Source organism: Thermobia domestica, chromosome 11 (genome assembly GCF_964235325.1).
Source record: "Thermobia domestica chromosome 11, izTheDome1.hap1.1, whole genome shotgun sequence".
Taxonomy (NCBI): domain Eukaryota; kingdom Metazoa; phylum Arthropoda; class Insecta; order Zygentoma; family Lepismatidae; genus Thermobia; species Thermobia domestica.
Genome location: NC_137464.1, coordinates 262,479,988 through 262,506,709, shown reverse-complemented (window position 1 = coordinate 262,506,709; position 26,722 = coordinate 262,479,988). Strand labels below are relative to the sequence as shown.

At 37.8% G+C, this 26,722-nt stretch overlaps 1 protein-coding gene across 3 annotated transcripts in view; it reads right to left on the bottom strand.

The window, feature by feature from the left end:
* step (cytohesin steppke) overlaps positions 1–26,722 on the bottom strand; it is a 152,277-nt gene that overhangs the window by 24,798 nt on the left and 100,757 nt on the right. For all 3 annotated transcript variants that reach the window (XM_081732226.1, XM_081732228.1, XM_081732227.1), the window contains one exon: positions 4,411–4,475. In XM_081732226.1, coding sequence (XP_081588352.1) covers positions 4,411–4,475 — 65 coding nt within the window. The remainder of the gene's footprint in view (positions 1–4,410; positions 4,476–26,722) is intronic.

The window sequence follows — 26,722 nt, the reverse complement described above, 5'->3', positions numbered from 1 at the left end:
TGATTGGTATGGGATTCTATAAAGATATATGAAGCTAACCTAACCTAACATTTGACAATATGTAGCTTCATCAAGGATAGGTCGAGAAGTTTTCAAGTTACCCTCGTAGGTGACAAGTATTCTGTAACTGATGGAATAAGCTGGAAATATATTTTTATAAAGGATCTCTAAATATCATCTGATTTTTTTGTATCCTATGCATTCCCATTACTGATATAAAGAGAATTAAGGATTTTTCTTTTCTTTTTCTGAATGAGAATCTGCAACGTCTTTAGGTACAATAAAGCCAGTAGGCCTATTTACCGAAGAAATGGAGAACGAATTAGTGCAATATATCACATTACTGGATCAATTCTTCTATGAATTAACTTTAAAAGATCTACGAAGAATGGCATACAATTTTGCTGAACGCAACTAGGTGCCCCATATCCTTTAGCCGTGTGAATCGAATGGCAGAAAGAGATTGGACAGTCTTTCCGTCGTAGACATTTAACAATTGCTTTGCAACAGCCTTCAAAGACTGGTCTGGGGAGAGCTCGTGGTTTTAGCAAGCCACAAGCTGAATGTTTTTTTAATTGTCTAAAAGATCTTGTAAGACAAAACGGCTTTTCTCCACGGGATATCTACAACATGTACGAAACTGGAATAAATATGGTTCCTCATAAAGTTCCAAAAGTCGACTAAAAATCAGTTGTGAATAAAACTGTATCTAGTGATTTTGGAGTTAACCTAACAGCTGTTTCATGGTGAGTGCATCTGGTTCCTTTATTCCCCAGATATTTTCCACAAAACAAATGAAACAAGAATTATTCGATGGCTCGCCGCCAGGTTCTGTGGGAATATCTAATTCTGGTTCATCAACTCACGACTTTTCGTAGAATGGTTATATTATTTACATCAACATGTGCGATCAAATCGGTTACGAAGAAGGTATTTTTACTTGTTGACAATCAGACCTCTCACATTTCAATCGAAGCGATTGATTTCTGCAGGCAAAATAGGACAGTGATGTTGAGTTTACCACCAAATCCCAGTCATAATTTGAAACCATTAGATCGCTACTTTTTTGACCCAATGAAATCCTGGTATTCAACTGTGTGTGATAAATGGATGAGGAATAATCCATCCCACATAATTCCAAGTTGCGAGTTTGTTTACTGAGGCTTACTACAAAAAAGACTCATAAAATGCTTCGTGTGGAGTGTTCTACTGTATGGGGCGGAAACGTGGACATTACGTAAACGTGATGAAAATCGACTGGAAGCCTTCGAAATGTGGGTGTGGAGAAGAATGGAAAGAATTAGTTGGGTAGAGCGGAAAACGAATGAGAGAGTGTTAGAAATGGTGGGTGAGAAAAGAACACTTTTAGATATTATTAGGAAGAGGAAGAGAAACTGGTTGGGACATTGCCTAAGAAGATATTGTATCATGAGGGACGTTCTAGAGGGTATGGTGGCGGGAAAGAGAGGGAGGGGGCGAAGGCTACTACAATTATTGGATTATATAAAAACAGAAAGATCATACGTGAAGACGAAGAAGTTAGTGGAGGACCGTGGAGCATGGAAGCTTCTCGCTGCGGCAAGTGACCTGCCAATAAGGGCAGAATACCTATGATGATGATGACTACAAAGCTGCAACCATTGGTATCCAGCCTTCAAGAATCTGGAGTTGTCCTACTGAATCCAGATGTGTTCACTAAAGAAGATTTTCTTCCTTCTATTGTGGATGTGCTAGACTTAAATGTAGAAGCCAGGTCTGAAGACGAAAGCATTCCTGAAGCAACAAATCAAGCATCAGACCTGAATAGAGCCCAAAATCGTTCATCATATGATTCACTGGAAGTAAAAAGGGATCCATGTGGTGCATCCAGATCAAACACTCCTTTGCCAGTTGCTCGTCCTCCTCCATCTGTTACCAAACCTTTAAACAGTAACGCTAGATCCTCACTAGAAGCAAGCAAGAGCTCATGCTGACTGTCCACTTCAAACACTCTTCTGCCGGTTGCTCGTTGTCATTCATCTGTTACTAAACCTTCAACCAGTAACGCTAGATCCTCACTAGAAACAAGCAAGAGCTCATGCGGACTGTCCACTTCAAATACTCTTCTGCCGGTTGCTCGTCCTCATTCATCTGTTACCTAACCTTCAACCAGTATTACTGGGTTCTCACTAGAAGCAAGCAGGAGCTCATGCGGATTGTCCACATCAAACACTTCTCTGCTGGCTGCTCGTTCATCGGTTACCAAACCTTCAACCAGTAAACTAGATCTTTACTGGAGGTAAGCAGGGGCCCATGTGGACCATTTACCTCATGCGCTCCTTTGGTGGTTGTCAGTCCTCTTCCAACTGCTACCAAGCACTCAATCAGTAGATCTTGATCTTCTCGAAGTCAATCAGAGATTCTGACATCCTCTCCTTTCAAGCAGAACTTACTTTCGAAACGGCGCCCTCCAAAGAGCAAAGGCAATCATCATCTTGCACCAGGAAAACTACAACCGAAGTTGTAGCTACAACTCCTCAGGTCAGTGAGGAAGTAGTGTACGAGTGTCCATTATGCAATATCATTTACAGTGATCCACCAATAGAAGACTGGATCAAATGCGCAAGATGTCATGAATGGTGGCATGAACAATGCACATCACATAAAGGAGTAGGCACCTTCATCTGTGATAATTGTTAATGCTCTTTTGGGTGCGTACTCTTGCCCCTTTGATTTCGTACTCTTGCCCCACATATAGGGGCAAGAGTACGAATTTGAATGTTTTCATTTTATGAGTTCTAGTTCTTCTAAGAATAGAGGTATATAAAAATTGAGTTCACATTTCGTAAAGGAGAGTTCAAGTTTTGTGTTCCATGTAAAATTTTTCCGTTGTAACTATTTTTTACCAAAATATATAAGTTTAATTAAAATTTGCGTACTCTTGCCCCCCTTTCCTATACAATATTGGAACGGGATTACAGTCGTCGTACTACACAAATACCTTGCAGGACGGGGTTCTATTAGTACACATATTTACGAATTGGCGATAATTCTTAAATATATATAATTGTAGTAGTAGTTGCATTCGGCGTCGAAAAAGTATTGAGCTTTTGGCGCATGAGATTGCGTTGTTCCAAATCTGATAATATATGGCTCGACGCGGGTCAAATCTAACTTCATTTGACAATTGACATTTAAGCTAGTAGATGTGCAAAACGCGTTGGAATTCTTACCATAAGACGTCAAGTATTGTTGCGCCAAGGACACTAGTGAAATTTCCGCAAAACTTTGCTACATTTCACGATCTTATTTCGATAAAGGCGCGTGAAGAAATTTATGCCGTTTATGGGTAAAATAGTTATCAAAAGCAACAGCCAAAATACGGTCCAGTCGCTTTTGTTCTGGAAATTTTTATGTCCACGATGCTCCTCAGTGGGCGACCAATCATAGCAAGAGGCTTATATTTTACTGAAATTCTGGCAAAAATCGGGCAAGACCCGTCACGTAAGTAGTCACGACATCGCCAATGACCTAGATATTCTCCACCAATCAGTATTAGATCATTTGAAGCTACAAGAAGCTCGACGTTTGAGTGCCACACGATCTGACTCATTTATTCAATCGAATTTCAACGTGGGCATCTTCACTGAAACGTATCAAACTCGAGCCATTTCTGAAGCGGCTGTTCACGAGTAATGCAAAGTGGATAAACCTACAACAACAACAACGTGAGGAAAAGACTGTGGTCGAAGTGATAAGTTCCACAGTCTGTGGCAAAGGTCACATTGACGCCCAAGTTTATATATAAGGAAATTTATACTATACATTTGGTGGAACTGGAAGTCTATCGTGTATCACGAACTGCTCCCACCAGGCAGAACAATAGATTCGGACTTGTACTGTGGACAATAAGCATGAGCGCACTTAAGAAGTGAAAACAAAGTACCAGAACTAGTCAAAGAGTGTCGAATACCTCGCTGCCACCAAACAGCTCGCTAGAAATTGAGAAGCTGCCTACGAAGTTTTAATGTACCCACCGTATAGCCCCAACTTGGCACCATCACTATCATTTGTTTCGGTTTCTGAAGGACTCCGTGAATGGCGTTAAGTTAGTTTCAAAACAGGCCTGTGGAAACCATGACTCACACTGTTTTGACCAGAAACCATAAAAGTTCTATTGCGAAGGATTATAGTGTTGCCGGATCATTGAACAAAATGGTGGTATGTAAGAGTTCTCGTAATGTTACTTTCAAATCTTAAATATTTTTCCATTTGAATTTCCACAGGCTCAATACTTAGGTAACCTGACATTATTAGTAATACGTATTTCTAACGTCTTTTCAGTGTATCTATAACTTATGAAGTTCCCGTTTTTAAATCCTCCCCTATTCCTAGTACTCACTATCGAGAGATAGTAAAATGTGGGCTTACCTTTCTTCTGAAGAATCCATGTTTTCCATCTCTGCAACGACCTCGCCAAGTTCATCTTTGAGTTGCTGGAAAGAAAAATATATAAATTAGAACAAAAAAAGTTTTCAATTCTGCATTATGTAACTATCTCATATGGCAAACTAAATATTACGAGCATTTGGAGAGTTATGGTGACCACGACCGGAAAATAGCACACATGTAATCCGAAGCCCTATCATTTTTGCATCGGGAACATACAGTGCGGCAAATTGGAAACAAGAATAGTTTGTATTTTTTTTTTAATCGACCTTTCTCGGTTTATTCAAAAATAGGAACCTCTTTGTGCACACCAGCTGTACATGATAATGTAAAGCATTGGACTGTAATGGTGTTTAAGATCATAATTTTTTGTTATCTGGATGGTGGAATCGTCGACAAAAAAACTACCCTTTAGTTGTGCTTAAACCAGAAGTAAACGAATGGGAACAATTTTGGCGAGCATCTGGGGTGTGGTAACCCACACGAAACATTTTCGTGCCAAAAACTCCCTGAGTTGTGTGCTAGGACATCTCCACTTTGTGCTTCCCCCTTAAGGTATGGAGCACGAAACGTGCATACAACTTTCTTTTTTCTTTTTAATTCTACATTATTTGGCAACCAGTATCCTTATTCACTCTCACGAGCCTTGATATTACCCTGAGTCTTGCATTTTGGCCATTCAAAATGATATTTCAAACTTTGATAATGTCATTTGTTCTGGAAGATCATCTTAGGCCTGGGCGCTCATAATCTTTCACAGATCTCCGGGTAGCACTAAATCTCTATGGCATTCAAGAACATGTTAATGAGAAAAAGAAATTGTTCCCATAAACCTTTTCCAACATCTCAAATGTTTTCGTTGGAGTTTTCACTAAGCGCGCATAGAACTAGATATTTATTCCTTGTGCCACTGTTGAAGCTGTGTCATCACAATAATTACAATGTACACATTCCATCTATACTTAGCCGTGTCACGCGCCACACTAGAGACTGGCCGAGGTGGGAATTGCTATACGTATTCCCTAGACCACACGAACGATTCAAAATTGTGAAAAATTCCGTGCCAAAACTAACTTCGTAGAAAAAAAGTCTCGTTTTCTAATTGCCGTACTCCACTAGTATTATGAAAAATGTGGGCTTCCGACTTCCTTGAATGAAAGTGATCCAATTTCTTTTGAGTAATTTTGATTTCGTTGGTTCTTTTGTAATTTCCTTATTATTGTTGTTACTATTATTACTATCTATACTTAGCAAAACTTTTTTTTTAAAATTGTGTATGTTTATATTTTAGTACATTTGGAAATTAATGTGTTACTGTACTTTGTACTATATTCTATCTTTCACTTTTTTTTTTTTTTTTTTTTTTTTTTTTTTTTGTTAATAATAAAACACATTTCAACTAAATTTTAGTTTTTCTACTTTGAAATTTCCCCGTCGAATGAAGAACAATGCATCGTTCCACTTCGCCGATTGTCATACTTTATTATCCTATCTTAAAATGTATTACAAATCTCTACCATAATTGCGCGTGTTCTGCAGAACATTTTACTTGATCGCAACGTTGCTTAGGGGGAAAACAAAAGTGGGGTTTAGAAAAATACAAGGAGAAAAAATAGCATTTCCAAGAATGGGAAACAATAGAGCTAGTTAGCTTCATGATACCGCGGGGAATTCCTTCAGCTAGTTGCTAGATCAATAAAACACAGTGGGGAAAAGTCTGCGTCGGTCACATCATTTATGACCAGAGCATGTCTTTCTTCTTTCTGTCTCTTTTCAACTTCGGGTTTTCAACAGATTAGCTCTATTCTTTTTCTTTCCTAGCAACATGATCGTGACTCAAGGTTTTAACCCTATCCACTATCAATCACGTTACATAGCCTATCAATCTATGGCTATAACCTTCTTATAATGCAAAGGTCATTCAACAGGAAACATTTTGAAATTTAGAATAACTCAACAACAATAAGCATAATTCAGTTAACAAGGCAAAAGCACTTCTTTTCCTGGGTCCTACTAACAACAAAGAGCCGAATACTGCAACAGTACTTTAAAGTTATTACCGCCCTTTTCAATTTTTGGTGAAAAAAAAAAAAAAAAAAAACTTACTGAATCATCATCATAGGTATTCTGCCTTTATTGGCAGGTCACTTGCCGCAGCTGAGAAGCTTCCATGCTCCACGGTCGTCCGCTAACCTTTTCGTCTTGGCGTATGATCTTTCTGTTTCCATTAATTGTAGTCTCCTTCGCCCCCTCCCTCTCTTTCCCGCCACCATACCCTCTAGGACGTCCCTCATGATACAATCTCTTCTAAGGCAATGTCCCAACCATTTTCTCTTCCTCTTCCTAATAATATCTAAAAGTGTTCTTTTCTCACCCACTATTTCTAACACACTCTCATTCGTTTTCCGCTCGACCCAACTAATTCTTTACATTCTTCTCCACAGCCACATTTCGAAGGCTTCCAGTCGATTTAACGAATAGCGATGCTTCAAATTACATCAATTTGGCAACGCTGTTATCACCTGTGTAATTGTGCCAGAATGAAGAAACTGGCGTTATCAATGCGGTGTGTCAGCTTGCAGGTGTCGGTGTGTCGTGTTGGTGCCAATGAAACTTTGCAGAGAGGGAAGCGTTATTACGAAGATTAGGTCATAACTTCCCGCGCCGAACCATCGGAGGGACTAAAACTAAAAATACCGTGGCTAGAAAAACACGAATGGGGTCCACTAAGAAACTCGCAAACAAAAGGGGCCTGCTCGAGATTATTAGCGAAAAGTGTCGTATGAGGTGCTTCGTGGATTTCGTCAACTGGTAGGCCAGAAGAATCCACCACACCAACATGATAAAGCCCCGAGAGTAAATCTGGCATAGTCTACTGTCCACTAGGCCATTTCTCGCAGTCTTGGTCTGGGATGGATATATAATGGCTGAATTCACAATCTCCTCTTGCACTACACTGCTCAACGTAAGAATATGCCATAACTACGAAAGAAACTTGGCGGAGTCAAAATGGAAGACACCTGTCACATTCGATGAGGCTTGGATTTCTCACGAGTCATGGTAACACTCGGGCAATTAATTACGTACCATATGTCTCGCAAGGATGTACTGAGTTTTACCGCCACTCCAGAGCAAGTATTGACAGGGAATCGTGATTGTCGCCGAATACGATTACAAGGGAAAAATGGGAAGTGAACAAAAATATTGAAATACCCCCCAGCCCTTTATCCGCATACTGAAATTGGAACTACGTGGGGAGTGGCCAAGGGGACTTACATTAGAATCTCCTGCAATCACTTTCAGCTAACCTGAAACTTTAAGTTATTAATTAGTACCGGTATGTGTGTATAAATGTAAAGTGAGGACAGGCTCCAAAATTGATCTGCCTACTCCCTTCCCTTCGTTCTTAATATTCTGATTACGGGCCAGACAAGAATGCTACGATTTTATAAATTTCAACAAATATAACGGTTTGCTCTTAGCCTATGGACATAAGACATAAACGAACATAACTGCAACATTCCTTGAATAATGAAGTGTGGCCAATTACAGTACAGAATTCATTCACGCCACTGCATAACAATAAATTACAAAATATTACCACCTTAATTTCCTAATGTCATGTTATCACAACATTATGCTGTTGGATAATTACCTGACTACCCAGAATTGCGCAAAGAAATTCACATAAGCTAAAAACGGAAGCACTTACTTGTTTCCGCATTACTTTGTCTAACGGAAAATTTCTTGGACATAAAAAAATACGTTGCACCGTACTACATCATCATCCTTCACGTTCCAGACGCATTTAAGTCGAAAGATCAACCAACGCGTGAAGGACACGCATGCTCAAACATTCTATCCATAACACACTCATATTATAACATACAGGTTATGAAGTACGTATGTAAACAATTGTGGACAAAAATACCTTTACAATTAGTATCTGAACTTGATCGGGAACTTTCCAGCGAAGGGCAACGGTTCAAAGCAACAGACGCAACGAATGAAATGTTGAAATCACCGCAGAGCTCTTGCGTGCTACAGAATAATTATTGAAAATGAATATAGAAAATGTGTATTGTGTACATCGACTCTAGCACAGAGAACAAACACTTTTTGAAACAAATTCACCACACAGTCATACACTTTACATGTATTGTCTTCAACAGTTCCTTACGGATTAGCTATTTGAACACATGTCAGCACCACCAAATTAGTTTAATCTAAGAATTGTTGCCAAGAACTCAAGAGGGCCGTCATCTTTCAATGTCATTTTCTCGTACAGTATTTACAGTACTAACTATTAAGAGGGGGCTAAAATTAGAATTTATCCGGGAGAAACATCAGGAAATTCTCCCAAGGAACATTAAAAAATTGATCGACTGATTTCACAGTTACCAGAAGGGCTCGAAGATTTTCGAGGGGGGGCTATCTCCATGGTTGCTATACGTGATTTGCTATATTACGTATATATTTTCGTGAGTCAGGGGAGGCCGCCCCCTTCCTCTGCCGCCCTTCGAGCGTTCATGATTGTTACTGGAAAAAGCATGTAGGTTGAGAATATCAATTCTTTGTGACTAAACATAAAAATAGAAGTTTCGCTTGGGATGAAAAATTATAAATGAATATTAATAAATAAATAAAAACTGCAGTAAAAATCGTTAATATGTTAAAGCTAAATCAGTTTTTATTTCGGAAGTTATTCAAAGCAGGACATTTTCTATTCAAAAATCAGTAAATTATATAATTGATAAATAAAACCGGAAATAATAAATACTGAAAATCCCGTTTGAATAAGTTACGGAAATTATTATTTTTTATTCACACGACTAATTTTCATCATTTAAAAACTTATATGGTTGATAACCATGAATTAAAAAAAAAATAAATAAATTACAACCCAAAACAATTGATATCTGAAAAATTTTAACGACAGATGCAGCTAAAAATTAACACAACTTACACCGAAACCATATACATTGAATAAGCGGTTTATTGCTTCCAAGAAACATTTGTATATCTGTAATATTAAAAGCGCGTTATTTGAGATCCATTTATAATATTTAAATTAAATTTGTTTCAAGCTCTTCTCTGACTACTGTGGCTCCAAATATCAAATTTTAGTCATCAGAACAAATATTCTTGATGTTGTTCACCACAAATTTACTGTGCCCTGGATTGGACCAGAGGTACTATTAGAGGTCCGCACTGGCCCGGCCCGTGAATTTATGATGTGAAGCCCTACCCGAGTCCGAAATGTGTTCTAGCTTTTAGGAATGATCCCGGCCTGAGTTCGTGTGATAATCAAATGAGCCCGAAATAAAACTCACCACTGCCATCATATAACACGGAAGATTTGAAAAGCGGATTCGTACTATCACCCTCTGTTGGTGTTAGTATAGTAAATACAACAAACTGACATATCAAGATGTCCAGTAAAAAGGGTGCTGACACACACACTTGCTTCGTAATACCGAGCAAGAACATAAGTGGATTCTTGAAAGGAAGTCGTGACATACACAGGTACGCCATCGAGGAAAACAAGTAGCATAATTTGTACTTATTTTTGAGACAACTTGTAATGATAATTTGTGTATATAAATGTTGTTATGGACAATGGTCGATGCCGAAGATATTGTCTTTTATGGCCAGACAGATTTATGCAGTTAAGATATAATACGTAAGGAAGTCATTATGAATGGATGTAGATTCAATTTATACGCATGAAATTTTGTGAAAATATAAGGTAAACGTGAAAAAGTATTCGAAAATATACAAGTTTAAATCAATTTTATTCTGTGTTTATCATTGAACATTCATGGAGTAAATTACGTCTTAAGCAGTTCAATAATCCTATTTTTGACTAATTTAGGGCAAATATGTAATTAATTGTCCAGAATGGATGAAGTCAGTACAATGAATGTTACAAACTTGACCTCCCTTAGCAGAATCTGACTTCGGATTACACAAGTCACGAAAGGAATGAAGTTCAGTGTCAGACCATTTGGGTGTAGACTTTCGACTCTTCTAATGAATATTCTTTGAAAAGTAATGGCCTCAGAACTTTCCGCCAACCACTCGTAGGCGAACAAAATAGATCCCAGCAGCAACATTCATTTAATATAAGAGAAAACGAAAAAGTTTCTTCCATAATCAATATCCTGGCCACGATAGAGAATTCCACACGAAACATTCTTCCATTAGCATATCCTCCCATCCATACGTCCTTTTCCCCTCAATTTTGAAATTCAGCATTCTTCATGGCTATTCTTTTTCTACGCAGCAAATCAACAGGCTTCTTTCTGGTCATCAGACTAATGTTTTCTGCTTTAATATTATGCTTATAATATTAAACATGCTTATGCTTATTATGCATATTATGCTTATTAATGCATTATGCATATTATGCAATATTATGCTTATTAAACATCATTTAAAAAGCCAACAGCAAATCACAATATTTAAGTGTACAAAATGACAGGTAAACTTAGAATTGAGCACTGAGTCGCAATGAAAGGTTGCTTTGTTTGTTTAGAGGTACGTTCAAGTTTCAACAATTATTTCGCCATTAACTCCTTTACGTTTCGCACTAAAAACACACTCTGTCCATTAGCGGTTTCGCTTTTTACATTATTATAGGAACCGAAGCAAAAGAATAAAATCTGTCTGCGTAATGTTCTAGTATTGTAGGAGTCAAAACATGGGTTTTAAATTTATTTGTGCACTAATAATGTAGGAATCAAAACATAAGATTAAAATGTATCTGCGTAATGTTCTAGTATTGTAGGAGTTAAAATAGTGCACGGGGTCCCTGGTTCGATCTAAGCTCTTGACCTGTGGGATCTGTGATGGAAAAACGGGATCTCCCTTTCTTCCTCGGATTTTTTCATTCAATTATTTCGTTCATTATCGTAGTCTCCCTTTGTCTCGGTGCATAACCTTAAACATTAAACTTTATTGTAGGAAAAATAACAAGTCTTCAAATTTCCAGGTAAGGTCAAACCTAGATTAACTGAGAAACCTCTATCTTGTCCTTCAACATTATCTCCGTAAGTGGGATTAAGCTAACAGTTCCTTGAGATCATATTTATCCAGATTTGACTATATTAGGAACTATGGATTTCTCATGATTAATTAAAAAATTCTCAGTTAATATTTCTTCAGCCAGTACCATTAGAAAGCCACTTTTAAATCAAGAAAAAACAACTATGACGTTAGTTTAAGCTGACCTGGCCTTGAAAAAGCTAACAATTCGAGAGGAAAATGATTTATTAAAATTATTATTTTAATATACAGCATCGGAAATGGAAGAAATGAAACGTGGTTGTACAGTTTAACACGTGATTTAAACATACATTTACTTTCAACAACCATGTAACTCGAAGTAACCAGACCAAAAATTGTTCAAAGGAACAGCTACTTTATCTAGTGCTAAATTCTTTTCTAGTTGAAATACTGTGTATGACTACCTTCCTAATTACTGCGGTCTGTGACGTGGTGAGATTATTTCTACAGTGTAGATCAAGTGTCACAAGGTTTGCTACCTGCATTATTTTGTGAGTGAATATTCTGAAATAATAACAGATACTCACTAACTTCTCAATGTCAAAGCTACCACGTATACAAGAAACCGTATAGTATTTCCTGCCCCTTCTGAATTTTGGAAATATATCGACTCGTTTGTTCCAAAATCTGGCTACGTTTAACATCTGCAATATTTTCACTACAACTGTGTGAGCCATAGCCATTGCCACTGAAATTAGAAATAAGTGGAGAGTATCGGAGCAGAGAATTAACTCTATTGAAAAATCAAATTTTCGGGGACGAAACAATGTAACAAAAGTATTCACGGGTTGTGACACTGCTTTCTCATCTGATGATGGATGTCCGGTGATGCACAAAGATCGCAACCAGCTACTTCAGGCAGAAATCCGCAAGCGCACATCATCTGCTGACGCCCACGACAGGTTGCAGTTGTTTCTTCACGAAATCCTTTTTTGTTGCATAATCATTTATGGAATCAAGGACGGCAGAAAAATCAAAGGAGGAAGCTGATTCAATCGGCGCTAAATTTCTCTTCTGATGGCAAGTGCAACGTTAGTCCTTGATCGCCTTAATATCTTCACGTTTTATGTAATGGTAATAAAACATTCGTGGAAAAACGGAAGAAAGAAAAAAAACTTTCTTTTCTTTACGATTTACTGGAACAGTCGAAAAACTGCAAAGTTAGCGTACAATTCTAATTTATGCTCAGCCATAATCGCAATGAAGAGGATAGGTATGAAATAGTTTTAGGCTTACCTTAAGCATACTTATGACAACCCCACCCACCATAAGCAATTATTCACAGAATTTAGTAGTTTTAGTCCTAGTGTGGTACTCCCATGTAGGCCATAGTGTGCGTTATCCTGGGTTCGAAAAGTGAAATGAAATGTAAGTTTTACGTCCCTCGGTTATGTTGATGAGACGGTGATGAGAAATGAATGAAATGGTGAAATGAAGAAAGTGGGAGGAAATGGGAGAACCCTAAGAAAACTCACGCACACGATGTCTGTCCATTACAAAGTTTACTTGGAGTGAGTGGGAATCGAACCAGGGACCCTACGTACAGAGGTGAACGCTCTACCACTGATCCTGGGTTCGAATCTCGGCCGGAGTTCAGAATTTTTTGTCAGGTAAAGGACGATGGCTTGACACCTCATGCACTTTTGGTACAGTTTTAGGTGAGTTCCACTGAAATGTATAATATAGGAACTTACAATGGTCGTGTTTCGGCTAATTTTGAAACTATAGTAGGACAGTGAATTTTAAGTCCAACATACGTGTCCTTCAGGATCAAGGAGACCGATCAAGGAATGGTGTGAGAATGTGGGTAGGAAACCGAGAAAAGACGAATCGATGTTGTCAACCACAAAATCATATACTAGCTTGCAATCGAATCAGGGAACCATCGCACCAGAGAGAGAACGCTGAATCACTGAGCCACTGTTCTTCTATTAAAACTTTTAAAAAATAAACGATACAAAGATGAAAAAGATGAGCGTTGCAGTGGTACAGCGTTCACACATGGTGAGTGGGGTCCAGTCCATAGTTTGATCCCTTTTATCCCAGCTCACGGCAAGTGGGCTTTGTGTTGAACATTCTTAACAGTCTGCGTGAGTTTTCTCGGGCCTTCTCCCACTTCTTCATTCCACATTTAATTCATTTCTTGACTTTTTCACAGCAACTGGAGACTTATTTGAAAGCAGGAAATTCCGCTGCAGAAAGACTAGTAGTGTCGTTGGAAATCGATGCACTGACCACAGATTATTGAGTAGAAAGTGTGTCATGTAGCCGGTCATATCCTTCGACTGCATCGCCAGTTACTTGTGTTCACACACACTTTAAATTATGTACGTTAATATATCATACTGGGCGCCCGGAAGGTTTGTACACACTTCTACATGTTAGTGCAGCGAAGATCTTTCTTAGGATATATACAGAATGTTTCGAAACAACACCGACGACGTTTGAGAGGTAATTCCTGACACCAAGGTAAGACAAAGGTATAGGCCAATCTGAGTGCACAAATGCTTCTTTTTGGAGTTAGAGGCTGCCGAAAACCTTTAAAAAAATGAATTTTAGAGGTCCATAGCTCCAAAACTATGGGACCTACCACAGTCGGGTCAAGACTTCACTTAGGAACTAATATGTGCCCTATCCAAATGTCCAAGCTTCAGAATTCTGCGGTACTTTCACAACAATTTTTATTGACTTGGTGCGTATTTCAAATCATATGCCCGTAGTCAAACTCCCACTATGAAAATCGTTGTGTGAGTACCTTAGGATTCTGAAACGTGGATTTTTGGATAGAGCATATTTCCTAAGTGAAGTCTTCTGACCCGACTAGCTGCGGTAGGTCCCATAGTTTTGAGCTATGGACCTTTAAAGTTCATTTTTTTTTTCTTCACGTTTTGGGCAGTCGAAACGAAGCACTTGTGCACCCAGGTTGGTTTATGCTTTTGTCTTATCCTGGTGTCAGGAATAACCTCCCAAATGTCGGTTATTTTGAAACGCCCTACACACACATTTTATATTTTAATATATTATATATATATATATATATATATATATATATATATATATATATATATATATATATATATATATATATATATATATATATATATATATATACAGTGGCGGATCCAGGATATGATCAAGGGAGGGGCTAAACCATACTTTGCCGTTTTATCCAGTGTAAAGCAGAATCGAAGCCCATTTTATCCAGTGTAAACCTGAGCGTCAAGGGGAGGGGCTATGGTCTCTTAGCCTTCCCTGGATCCGCCCTTGTATATGCAATTTGGTTTACACATTATGCATTAACATACAAACATCTTATAGACATTCTATATACACACATTATAATTTAATACGCTTCTGAATATTAAAACTACAGTAAAGAATAGTTAATATCATGTGTTTTCCAATCGGCATTCCCCTCTGGAGCTATTAACTTGCAATACTTATCATTCAGGTGCGTGCAGAGCATGTCTAAGTAACGTGTCCCGATGCAGCATCCTCAGATTTTGCTTTTGTATATCCCCCCCCCTCCAGAACAATTTTTTTCTGGAAGGAAGCCTGAATGCCATGCTTGACGAAGAATATAGAAACGTACTCTTTTCTAAGAGTGATACGTACTAGAAACAGCAGAGTACCCTAAACATACAGATTATGCTTAGGGAAGTACGCCACTGATAGCCACAAAGCCAAATAAACATACTGAACTTACTGACTATAATAGCTATGACAACACTTAAATAAAGAGCTGGGCTCGGCACGTGGTCTGATAACAGATGGACGAAGACCAGGAACAAGGAAATGGAAAAAGGATCATGAGACGCTGGAGCAAATTCCGTCGATCATGTGAGAAAGATTAGGCACATGAAGTCGGAGAATACGCTACATCCTGAAGACACATGCTTTCTATAAAACACACTGTTTCACAGAATCACGATGGGATCACAGATTCAAGTATCATAAGTATCCCTTCAAAACAACTGCATACTGTTGAGAGTTCAAACTTCTATTCATTTTCTTAATCAGTGATGTCTGCAATAGGCTGAAGTCAAGATTCCACGGCCGAATTTACAGATGTACCAATGCGGCAAATCAGCATCTTCAATGTTCTTCAGTTTTGACACAGTAACCACCTAATTTAAAACCCTACGATACACCTATATATAATACAGTATTATATAAATATTAGAAATAATACTTCAGAAAATGTAAATGCAGTATTGGGGATCTGTAATATTAATTAGTTTATAACTTCCCACCATTTGAAAAGTGGCAGATGTAAATCAATACGAAGTAACAATTTTTAATAGGCTGGAAGTCACGATGGAAACAGAATGTCAAATTTGCTCACTCCTCTTCAAGAACTATTGTCTGAGGAGTTTCAACCATAACAGTTTGAAACTGCAAAATCGCATGAGACCCTTTCTCGGTATATGGTTGGCGTATCTGTCACGGGAGACCTGGGTTCAACTTCTGGTGGAGCTCATGTTAAGCTATACACAGGTCGTCCAAGTTTCATAAAAATGAAATCTTTCAGTTTAACGCTCCACGATTATGCTCTTTAGTTTAAGAGAGATGATGAGTAAAACAAGTAAATGATGGAATAAAAATTGAAGGAAACTGAGTACCCCTAGAAAACCCACAAACACGATGTTGTCCACCATACACTTACTTGGCCAGGGATCGAACTAGAGACTCTGTACATGCTCTACCACTGAGACACCGTGCCTCCTATCTCTGTCTGATAAAGCCGAGCGTTTAGTTTGCGAAACTGTCACAAGTTATAGTTTTATAATAAAATCACTTTGCTTTGATCAGCAATTAGTTTATCATTTAATTATAATATATAATAGGTAAAGCTAGTATAACAGAATGTTAACCTTATGTTAGTTTAACCTTATGCTTACAGTCTATCATGGCGTATACACGCACCTGCTCTTTGAGTTGGGAAATATTACAATACTTCTGATTCACCCTTGTATTTAATAGAAAAAATATGAAATAATAATATAATTTTTTCAACTTTTTTGCCTTTAGGTAAAAGTAAGTAATTTCTGTATTGGTTTATTATTAAATATTGAACAGAATTAGTTATTTCTTGTATGTTATGTTATACATACATAACTAACTCGATGGTCAATGGAACCTGCAGGTTGAATGTTGGGTTCACAAAGTTTCTCTATTGACTACTGTCTTTAGCCAACTGGTTCGTCAGGAGTTATTCAGAGTACCTGTTTTTTTTTTTTTTTTTTTCCTACAAGGAACCTGGTCCACAATAGTTCGTAGAATATGTCATACATTAAACATATGTATAAATTTGCCAAACGCCATTGTAGAGGATACAACAAAAATATTTGTGTGTAATTTTAGTTGAGTTTTCCATTTCATAGAATCAGTGGGGTATTTACAATTTTGTTTCGGGGGGGCTTTGCTTGTTTCGGTAGGGGCTTTGTAACTTTATTCCTGGAAATGTGAAAATTCTGCAAATATATATGCAGAATAATAGATAAAAAGTTGTGGTAAAATTTCGGTGAGTGCTTCAGCCCGGAAGCCACCTCCTTAAATATGCCACTGCATAGAATACAATATTAAATATATTGCGTTGATTTAAATGAAGTTCCTTCTGAGCACTAACATGTTTAGTGAAGTCATTATCACGTGATGCATTAATTAAATGCAGTATTGTACTTTAAAGTGGGTGATGCAAGTAACAAACGCTTATCCAACAAATTTGACTGCTAATTATAAGAATATACTTTATTTTTCTTTCCCTACATTTTCAAATATGCAGGAAATGAAAACAGCAAGTTAGGAGGAAATTCCCCTTACCCCCCTTGCAAATCCCAGACAGAAGAAAACATGAACTGCACTTCAAAATATTTGTAGTGGAGCTAAATTGGTATATTCCATCAATACATTCTGACTATAATTTTAAACATTTTATGAAACATTAAATGCTATTTATGCTATTAGTTTATCGGGCCTACCCTACTTGTGGGATTACGCATCACCACTGTTCGTTAGACTTGCTTCAAGAACATATTAACACACTAAAATTGTATTTCTTCTTTATGACATAACTGGCAGATAATGAAGTACTTTTTCTAATCACAATCATTCGGAAACACTGATCACTGTTTTTGATTGGTTGTCACAATACATTCCTAACAGTAAACCCCAGCGTTTGAGATTTGGAACAGTAATTCCAAAACAACAATCGATTAATTTTGCGTTCGTCCCTTTCATAAAAAGTATGTTGATCTACATAATGTGAAATTCAATCTAAATGAGTGCTAGTTGGTATCAAATCTCGGTCTCCCGCACGGAATATGCAGTGGTGCCCACCCCCCCTCATGTCCATGACGCACCCCCCTCAATTGTCTATCCGTAGGTGTTCTTCCATGAAAAAAATCTTTTCTATTAATTTTTACACTCCCTCAAACATATTTATATAGATTTTTACCCCCCGCAAATATTTCAATGACGCAGTTTGCGTCATAGCCCCCCCCTGTGGGCACCCCTGGAATATGCGTATGCTAACAATATACCCGCAGAGGAACTTAAGCAAGAATTGAAAAGAATCAACAGTTCTAACAGAAACGCTGTTTCTCTTTGAAGCATATATTTTTTTTAAATAGATCTTCACTGGTATTTATCCTCAGTATGGTCTCTTTAACTCCCTTTGTTGTTAGTATCTTCACGTTTAATGAGGAATCCGGGTTCGATTCCCGGCAAATATGGTTCGGATCTTACATTCAATTGTATACGCCCATCTAAAATAGATTTGGTTTAAGAGGCATCAGAAACAAACAACTTATTTTGCCCATTTAACTTGTTTACTCAAATAAAGCAAAAACCTAAGTTGAGAAATGCTGCACTCGTATAGGTATTGGTATTACCTGACGAATCTCAATCTTCACCAAATGATACGGACGACTGATGTACAAACACTCACGCACATTAGGTATTTGCGTACGCCTTGAAAATATGCAAATTTATCATTGTGTAGTAAATATTTAGGACATATTTTCCAGGGCCACATTCATAGTCTTTCGTTGTTTGGGCGTACGCCCTATCAACCGCGATTACAATCAAGTGAAGAGTTAACAATGTTACCATAAATTTGAACCAATTTACACAAGGACGAATTTTGTTTTGGGGAAAATTATTTGAGAATAAAATAAAAGGTAAATGACTGACATTGAGAACGTGCCAAGTTCCTGTTTACTACCACCACTGAGCGAACGCCAGTAGACAAACCAGTCGCATTCGCGACACAAAAGAAATGATTCACTCACCTAGTCCAGCGGATGCCAGATTTTTACTAACGACTGACGTTGTCCGGTATAAATAACTTCAACATAGAAAAATAGAAAAAGAAAATCACACTCTAACACGGCGACCGGAAATCCTCGAGATGCGTTAGATATTTTCGATGAACCTCTATTAAACTGAGGTCAAATCTTGTTAGTAGTTTCTTCGCATCCTGATTTCGTAACTCGCTCAAGTCCAGCTACATGTAACTTGCACTGCTTCAACAACGCACTGCTACTACACCTTGTTCAAGCGGCGGCGACAAAAAAACGCCAAACAACATTCTTGCTTGATTCAGCACACAACATAAAATGAATCTCCTATCCCATCATCTGCAAGGTCAGCAACCCCCGAAGGTCTAATTCACACCATTGTTATAAAACTAACGACAACCGGGTTAATTATTTGCACACAGGCGACACAGTTTAATTACACTAAAGTTCTGAGTTGATGGAAACAATAGGTTGTCTCACGCGGAGCCTCTACAAAGAACATTTACCTTCGGCTCCTCTTCGCACACTACAAAGAAGTGAGTTAATAAAATGCAAGAATTCACTAGCAGAACATAGTCTTCAGTTTCTTTTTATTTGAACACAGTTGACTTCATCGAACGGAACTATGTGATAAGATCATAATTTAAATCCCAGAAGGCAGTTACAACTGTGACGTCACAATTATAATGTTGCTATTGTATTCAACGCTACTTACGTCCAAGAAGCTTTATCACCAAACATCTAACGAAAGTTTCTTATATTGAATTTACTAGAATAAGAATCTAGATCTGCTTTTTCTGCACACCATTCATTCATTCATTCATTCATTAATAATAATAATAATAATAATAATAATAATAATAATAATAATAATAATAATAATAATAATAATAATAATAATAATAATAATAATAATAATATTTCAACTGTAGCCAGTACTTACTTTTTCTGGAACTTTTCTGTTTAGGGGACATTGAGAAGGTCAAATGATAACTGCATCTTCCTTGAGCTCTAGAAATGCATGCCAGCTTTTCATGAAAATCCTTCCTACGCACATTGCGAAGTGAACACTTCGTTCGCACTAATCTAATCTCAGTCAACCTCACGTTTGGTGACTCAATGGTGGAACGCTCACCTATAGTGCGAAGGGGTCTTGGTTCGATCCCAGGTATGAGTTTCTGGACAACATCGTGTTCTTGGGTTTTCTTGCGGTTTTCCAGTTTCTCCTACATTCTCATCCTACCAATTATTTCATTATCATTCACGTCCACTAATCATCAGGCGTAGAACTGAAAGATTCGTTTCTTTCTCTCTTTCACACCCACCAAAGCAGTCCAATATCACACTCACGCGACCTTACACTCAGAACATAATTTTGACATACCGTTCCCATCTAATTAGATGCCTTCTTTTGCTCGAACATGGACAGTAAACATTTTTTTGGTGGGGGGAGAAGTGGGGAAATGTCATCTATTTTTGTGGCGGTGGGGAGCCGGTAAGACAACTGCTTCAAGTTCAATATTCGTAATACACATAATATTAACAGGCTACCCATCCCTTGTCTCCATCCAATGTATACGAGACACCCATCACATATATTCCAAGGAAATGCAACACACTAAGATGTAAGCACGAAGTAAATATTTCCGTAATCAGCACTAAAAATTTAGTTATATAAATTATAATTTTCACATTACACGGAGAAATTTAGACTAAATAAATCAATATTTTAAATCTAAAGATGTTATTTTAAAAAAATGTATTTGAAATCTAAAAATGTTATATGGTATGCTCTTTTGATTTGAAACTCACCTCAGTCAACCCCGAGGCTCACTTCGGGAAGATGAGGTAGAGCAAACCTGAGTAAAATGAAATCTTAAGTTTTACGTCCCAGGATTATGACTGTTAGGCTAAAGGAGATGATGAGAAATGAAGAAAGTGGAAGTAAACGGGAGAATCCCGAGAAAACCCACGCACATAGTTTTTCCACCACAAAGTTCATTTGGCGCGAACTGAGATCGACCCAAGGACCCAATTTACAAGAGGTGAACGCTCTACTACTGAGCCACCGCGGCCCCTCGAGCAAACCTGAGTTCCGAACTCTTGAGTACGGAGTTCGGGTACCTTTTCACACGTGTCTTTGCACTTCAAGTGCTACATTCTTTAACTGTGCAACTACTTCTCGTCGCACTTGCTAAAAAAGCGCCTACACATAACCAAATACTACTTTAAACATGAGATTGGGGAGTAAGTTAATAAAATGATTAAATTAATTTGTAGACACACTGTATTTTAATTTATGTGTTAAAGATCGCATCATTCAACGGATCTCTGTGATACGATTAGGATTTCGATTCCTGAAGGAAATTATTTTCCCAACCATACCACAACTCGTGTTGCTTTTTAACTAAGTCGTGGTAAGAGACTGACATCGAGTAAGTACATTATACAATCACGAGTGTCTACATATAAAATCGTGTTTTCCTGTCCACGCCCAACAAATAAAACCAGCAGACGACAAACAGTTGTTAAATGTGAGATCATTACAATTCAAAGCCGGTGCTCGATTACTTCAATATCTTGGTCTTCCTTCCGCTCCTCCACGTTCTTTGCATTAGCAATGGATCTGGCTTGTCCCGTGTAATAAGAAAGGGGTCATGGAACCTCCAGATACATCACATTTAAGATTTATTTTGTTATATATGTCTTCAGCTTGCAGAGCTTCAAAAACTCACTTTTTCTACTAGCATCCGTAGCCTTAAGCTATCTTCTTATTCAATGCCAAACATTACATCCACATTTAACAATGAATAAACAGAGAAATTCCCACCTGTCATTCACGTTCTATTCGCACTATTGCTGTTGAAGTTATTCGTTGCTTTATTAACGATTTGAAACAATAAATCCTTTAGTTTAACGTCTTCGGATTATGTCCTTTAGGCTAAGGGAGACTACGATTACGGCAAGTGAATGATCGAAGAACTGGTAGAATGCTAATGTGGAAGGAATGGAACTCCGTGGAAGAAAACCCATGGACATTATGTTCACCACAAGCTTACTTGGTCGTGGATGGAACCAGGGATCCCACGCGCCAGAGGTCAGCCACTGGGCCCCTAAACGATAATCATGTGTCAGCCATTGTACCTGTTGTTCTGTATGGTTGCGAAACATGGTCGCTTACTCCGACTGAAGAACGTAGATAAAGTATTTGAGAACAAGATCCTGAGACGAATATTCGGACTCAGGAGGAACGGTAATGGGGAAACTTCATAACGAGGAACTATGTACTTTATACTGTTTACTAAACATTGTTAGGGTGATCAAATCTAGGAGGCTTAGGTGGACAGGTCATGTAGCCAGAATGGAAGAAAGCAGGAACGCTTTCAAAGTTTTAACTGGAAACGGGAACCGACCATTAGAAAGACCTAGGCGCACACGGGAGGACAATCTTAAAATCGATTTAGCAAAAATAGAATATGAAGTAGAAACTGGATCCAGTTGGCTGACAGAAGTCCAGTTGGAGAGCCATTGTGAACGGCACTTAACCTCTGAGTTCCATAGGCACAGGGTTGGTTGGTTAGCTTGTTTTAATTTTACGGTCCCTTCCTGGCACTGACGCCATACAAGGCGCAGACTTACATGCGCTTGTCGCATATGAAGGTAAAGCTCCAAATAATTTTCCTACTAGGAAGCTCGAGCATGATTTCGCACACTCTACTTTAAATTTAAACATTTATTAAGGAACTTCCCGATACTTACGAAGTAATTTTAACTGGGAAAAGAACTTAAAGTTGGCCGGTGCCAATATTTAAAGTATATATAAAAAAAAAAAAAATCAGACGAGCTGGCCGCAGGGGCTGGACCCAGACCCTCCCAACTACGAAGCAACTACAATAGTGATAATATTGCATTCCTCAAAACGTTGCGAGAACAGGTTACACAAAATATTTTTAATATTTATGAAGTATTAGCATTTTAAATATCCTAACTGCCAACTGGCGTGGTCGAGCGGTGTATTGACGGTCTTTAGTGGGTTCGAATCCCACTCAACACGGGTGTTAGTATTCATTATTACCAAGCATTTCTCACTTTCTCCTTGGCCCTAAGGGCACGACAGTAGGAGGTAAACCCTGAAGTAAACTCCGTTAGGGGCAATAAAAGGAATCTCGAGATTCCACGTACGGGATATGGATAGCAACTTTTCTGTATATCCTTATACGCATCAAGCATTTGTTTGCTACTGTGCAGGTTGCACAGAAGCTAAGGAATGTTCTAGATTTTAAACGGGATATGGATATGCACCGTTAAGAGGGTTCTCGACGCCGAAATTAAATTGCCGCAAATTTTAAACGTTTCCCTAAATATTTCATAAACTTATAAAGAGGAGAAAAATTGCAAGTAGTTCTTTTATCAATGTGATTTTCCAAATGATTTGCGTAGTTACACCTCCTCTGAATGTTTTGGTTATGCTTGTAACTACGCTATCATTTGTAAAATCATATTGTTAAAAGAACAACTTGCAATTTTTTCTCTGCTTTATACGTTTCTGAGATATTTACGAAAAAGTTTAAAATTTGCGGGCAATTTAATTTCGGCGTCGAGAGCCCTCTTAAGGGATTGACTCCACTAACGAACTCGATCGAGATTATTGCAATAAGAAATGGTACTTATCCTTTAATTATAGGCAACCAACATTCCTTTGGTACTGTGCAGGTTGTATAGAAGCTAAGGAATATTATGGGTTTTAAACAGGATGAGTAGCCAAGCCATCGTTACCCGTGAAGATGTTAATAGACTGCCTCCACGAACGAACTCAGCTGATACAATCACTCTAGCTGTCAATTGCGAAAATTAATTAATTTTCGTTCCAGTTACCGTATGGAGTAACGAACAAACGCACTAACAGTACAATTTTATAAGGGATACTGCCTTGTCTAAATTAATTAATTCATTAACTACGAGTGGAAGATATCGTCTGAAATACACTAACTGATTCATATTCACGTCCTCAGCAGCGAGGCTATACAGGACAAGAGTACAGTTTAAAGTGAAAGCAGGGATAAGAGTGAAGGGGAACGCGGTAGGACGCCGTTACTCCTCTTCCAAAAATATCTGTGACATCCCCCACTTCCTAAAAAAATTACAATGGGCAAAGATAGGCATGAGGGACGGCGTGATTACATGCGTCCCCCCTACCTTTTCAGGTCCACTTTTACCCCTGAGTGAGAATGCGCCGATTCTCTTTCACAGGGAATAGATCCTGGTACCCTATGCACCAGGCACGCGCTAGTTTCTAGACCAACAAGATCAACTCTTCAACTCACAAAACACGATATGCATACACAAGGCAAAGTTTTCCTTTTTCCTCTTCCAAACTACCTATTCTACAGGTATTATGTTTTTCACAAAAGAAATAATTACGTTGTAAAATTGTGTAGCTTTGGTACAAAAGATATCCGGTCTTCCCTCTCAACAAAATAATAATGAAACATCCGTACATTGGCTTTTTGAATCTTGTGTTTGCGTGATGTCGGTAGGCCCACGCCCTCTGACGTGAGTAATCATCAGAAACAACATTCTCTGCCCTGCGACCTCTCCCTATCGCACATTGTAAAGCCACAATTCTAATTCTCTCTCTTTCAATGTTTTTTTTTTTTTTTTTTGTTCTCAAAAGACTACATTGTCAACTCCATTTTCCGATGTAAGTTTAAAAAAAAAATATCCTTGTTTTACCATTTATCTAAAAGTGGCACTTATTTCTGGAACATACAGTAATATTCACAATAAAATGTGTCTCAAATACATAAATTAGTTTTTTTCTAGACCCAACCTCCAGGAATTCTAGCCCAGAAAGTGTTGTATTCGATTAGAGAGATTTTAGTTATGTGATATGTGGTCAGCACACCAATTTCCATCACTATTATTCCCAGCGTTATAAACCGGAACCCACAATTCTTCAGTCAAATAGATTCTTAACTGACTTACAACACGAAGGAAATAGTAAATTTTCTTTAGTGGGAATCGAACCCGGAAGAACGCACGGCAAATATTTGTCTACAGCCATAGCCGCTCGCAAGGTAGGGCAATTGTCCAGCTCTGGATTTTCGATGTTCTGTTCTTCAAAATAAATGCAACCTATTAGGTAATAAAGTTATGCAATATACCTAAATAAATGTTTTACATGACTCATTATCGGCATGCGTACATCCAAGCGTATATTTAATTTCGTTCTGAGTCTTTCCTCTCTTCCTTGGGAAAAATCTTGCGGGCGTTACTGCCTAACGATAATAATAGACTTGAATTTACGGGGGCAGACTACTAAACATGATACAAAAGCTAACCATTTTTCTTTTGCTCATTTTTCGTAAGTGAAAAGAGGTAGTGAAATGTAACTTGCCATAATAATGGATAATGTTATTCTACACCCGAAAATACGAATCGAAATAATTTTCAGTGTTGCCATCCATAGAAATTACAGTGTGCCAGAATATGAATTACTCAAATATTTAGGTTAAGGCAGCGACTAGAAAAAATAACTCAATGGTAATTGATGACTTATCACGTTGTCTAGATTTCTTGTTAACTACTTTTCAAATAATATTTGTATTTGTTTTGTTCTGTTGACTACCGCTGAGTTCAATTTTCTAGTTACTGCCTTAACCTTGATACCTTGATTTTTGGTTAATTCATATTCTGGCCACACTGTAATTTCTAGTGGATGGCAATACTGATTTTTTAAATTCGTATTTTCGTGTGTAGAATAGTATCTATTATTGTGGTAAGTTACATTTCATTATCTCTTTTCAGGACCACAGAAAACAAGCACGTTAGCTACTTGGCCACAACGATAATAATAATAATAATAATAATAATAATAATAATAATGATAATAATAATAAGTTACATTCATCTTTTAAGTGTATATTCCGCAGAATTAACTTCAAATCGTGTATGAAGCATATTTGACAATTTCTGCCTTAAAAAAGAAAAATCTTTCGCAGAATGTTTCTAATAATAGCCAAATTGTTAACCAGCCATTTCGTACTGAAAATGTGCAAAGGTTCAGTACCTGTGAACTACAAACTTCGAAGAACAGTACATTAATCAATGCTGATATTAAAGAAGATTGCAGCTCCCACATAAGATGATTACAACATGTCGAAACTTGCGAATCTACAAGGCCAGATTTTTTTTTTTTTTTTTTTTTTTAAATCATTAAGACTCACCTTGGCTGACAGCAAGTGCCTTGATTTGTTCCCATAGCGCTTCTGCCGGTTTTCCCACCGCAATTTTAAAATGCAGTACATGTCTTGCCTTTCCTCCCGATGGTGGATGCCAACACACTGTGCTCAAGTTACATTATCTCTCTATAACTGGACCACTTCGACTGACTAAAGAAGCGGTACTTTGTTCAAAGAAACGGCTCTGAATTCCTTTATTACTCCTATAATGTGAAGTTCCACGAACAACCTCATATCTCAATCCCTACCCAAGAAGTAAATAACATATTATCTCTCTTCGAAACTATGTGAAACATTTTTTTTTTTTTAAAAGTTTTCCGTTAACGGATGCAATGCCATTTGTTGCTTAAAGTATAAATGTCCTTCGACAGATTTAAAAGAAAAACAGTCTTCAACACATCACTTGTCATTACTCATTACGTTACGTAACCGTGACGCACAGATGAGATGGTGTAAGCAGTTTCCAATGTTTTTTGGTGTGGTTTGTCCATTGGGTTCTTATGTAGCCTACATAGACTGCTATTTCTGTACAAAGTCAACTCGCACAATGCATCATCTGCACTTCTCTAGTGTCAACTGCAAACACCCTGCTCGCAATGCTTTCTCTTTATACATGAAATGTTCGAATTAATTAGCTACTGGTCGTCAAAACGTCAAAGGAAGTCGTTAACACGAGTTGTCTTT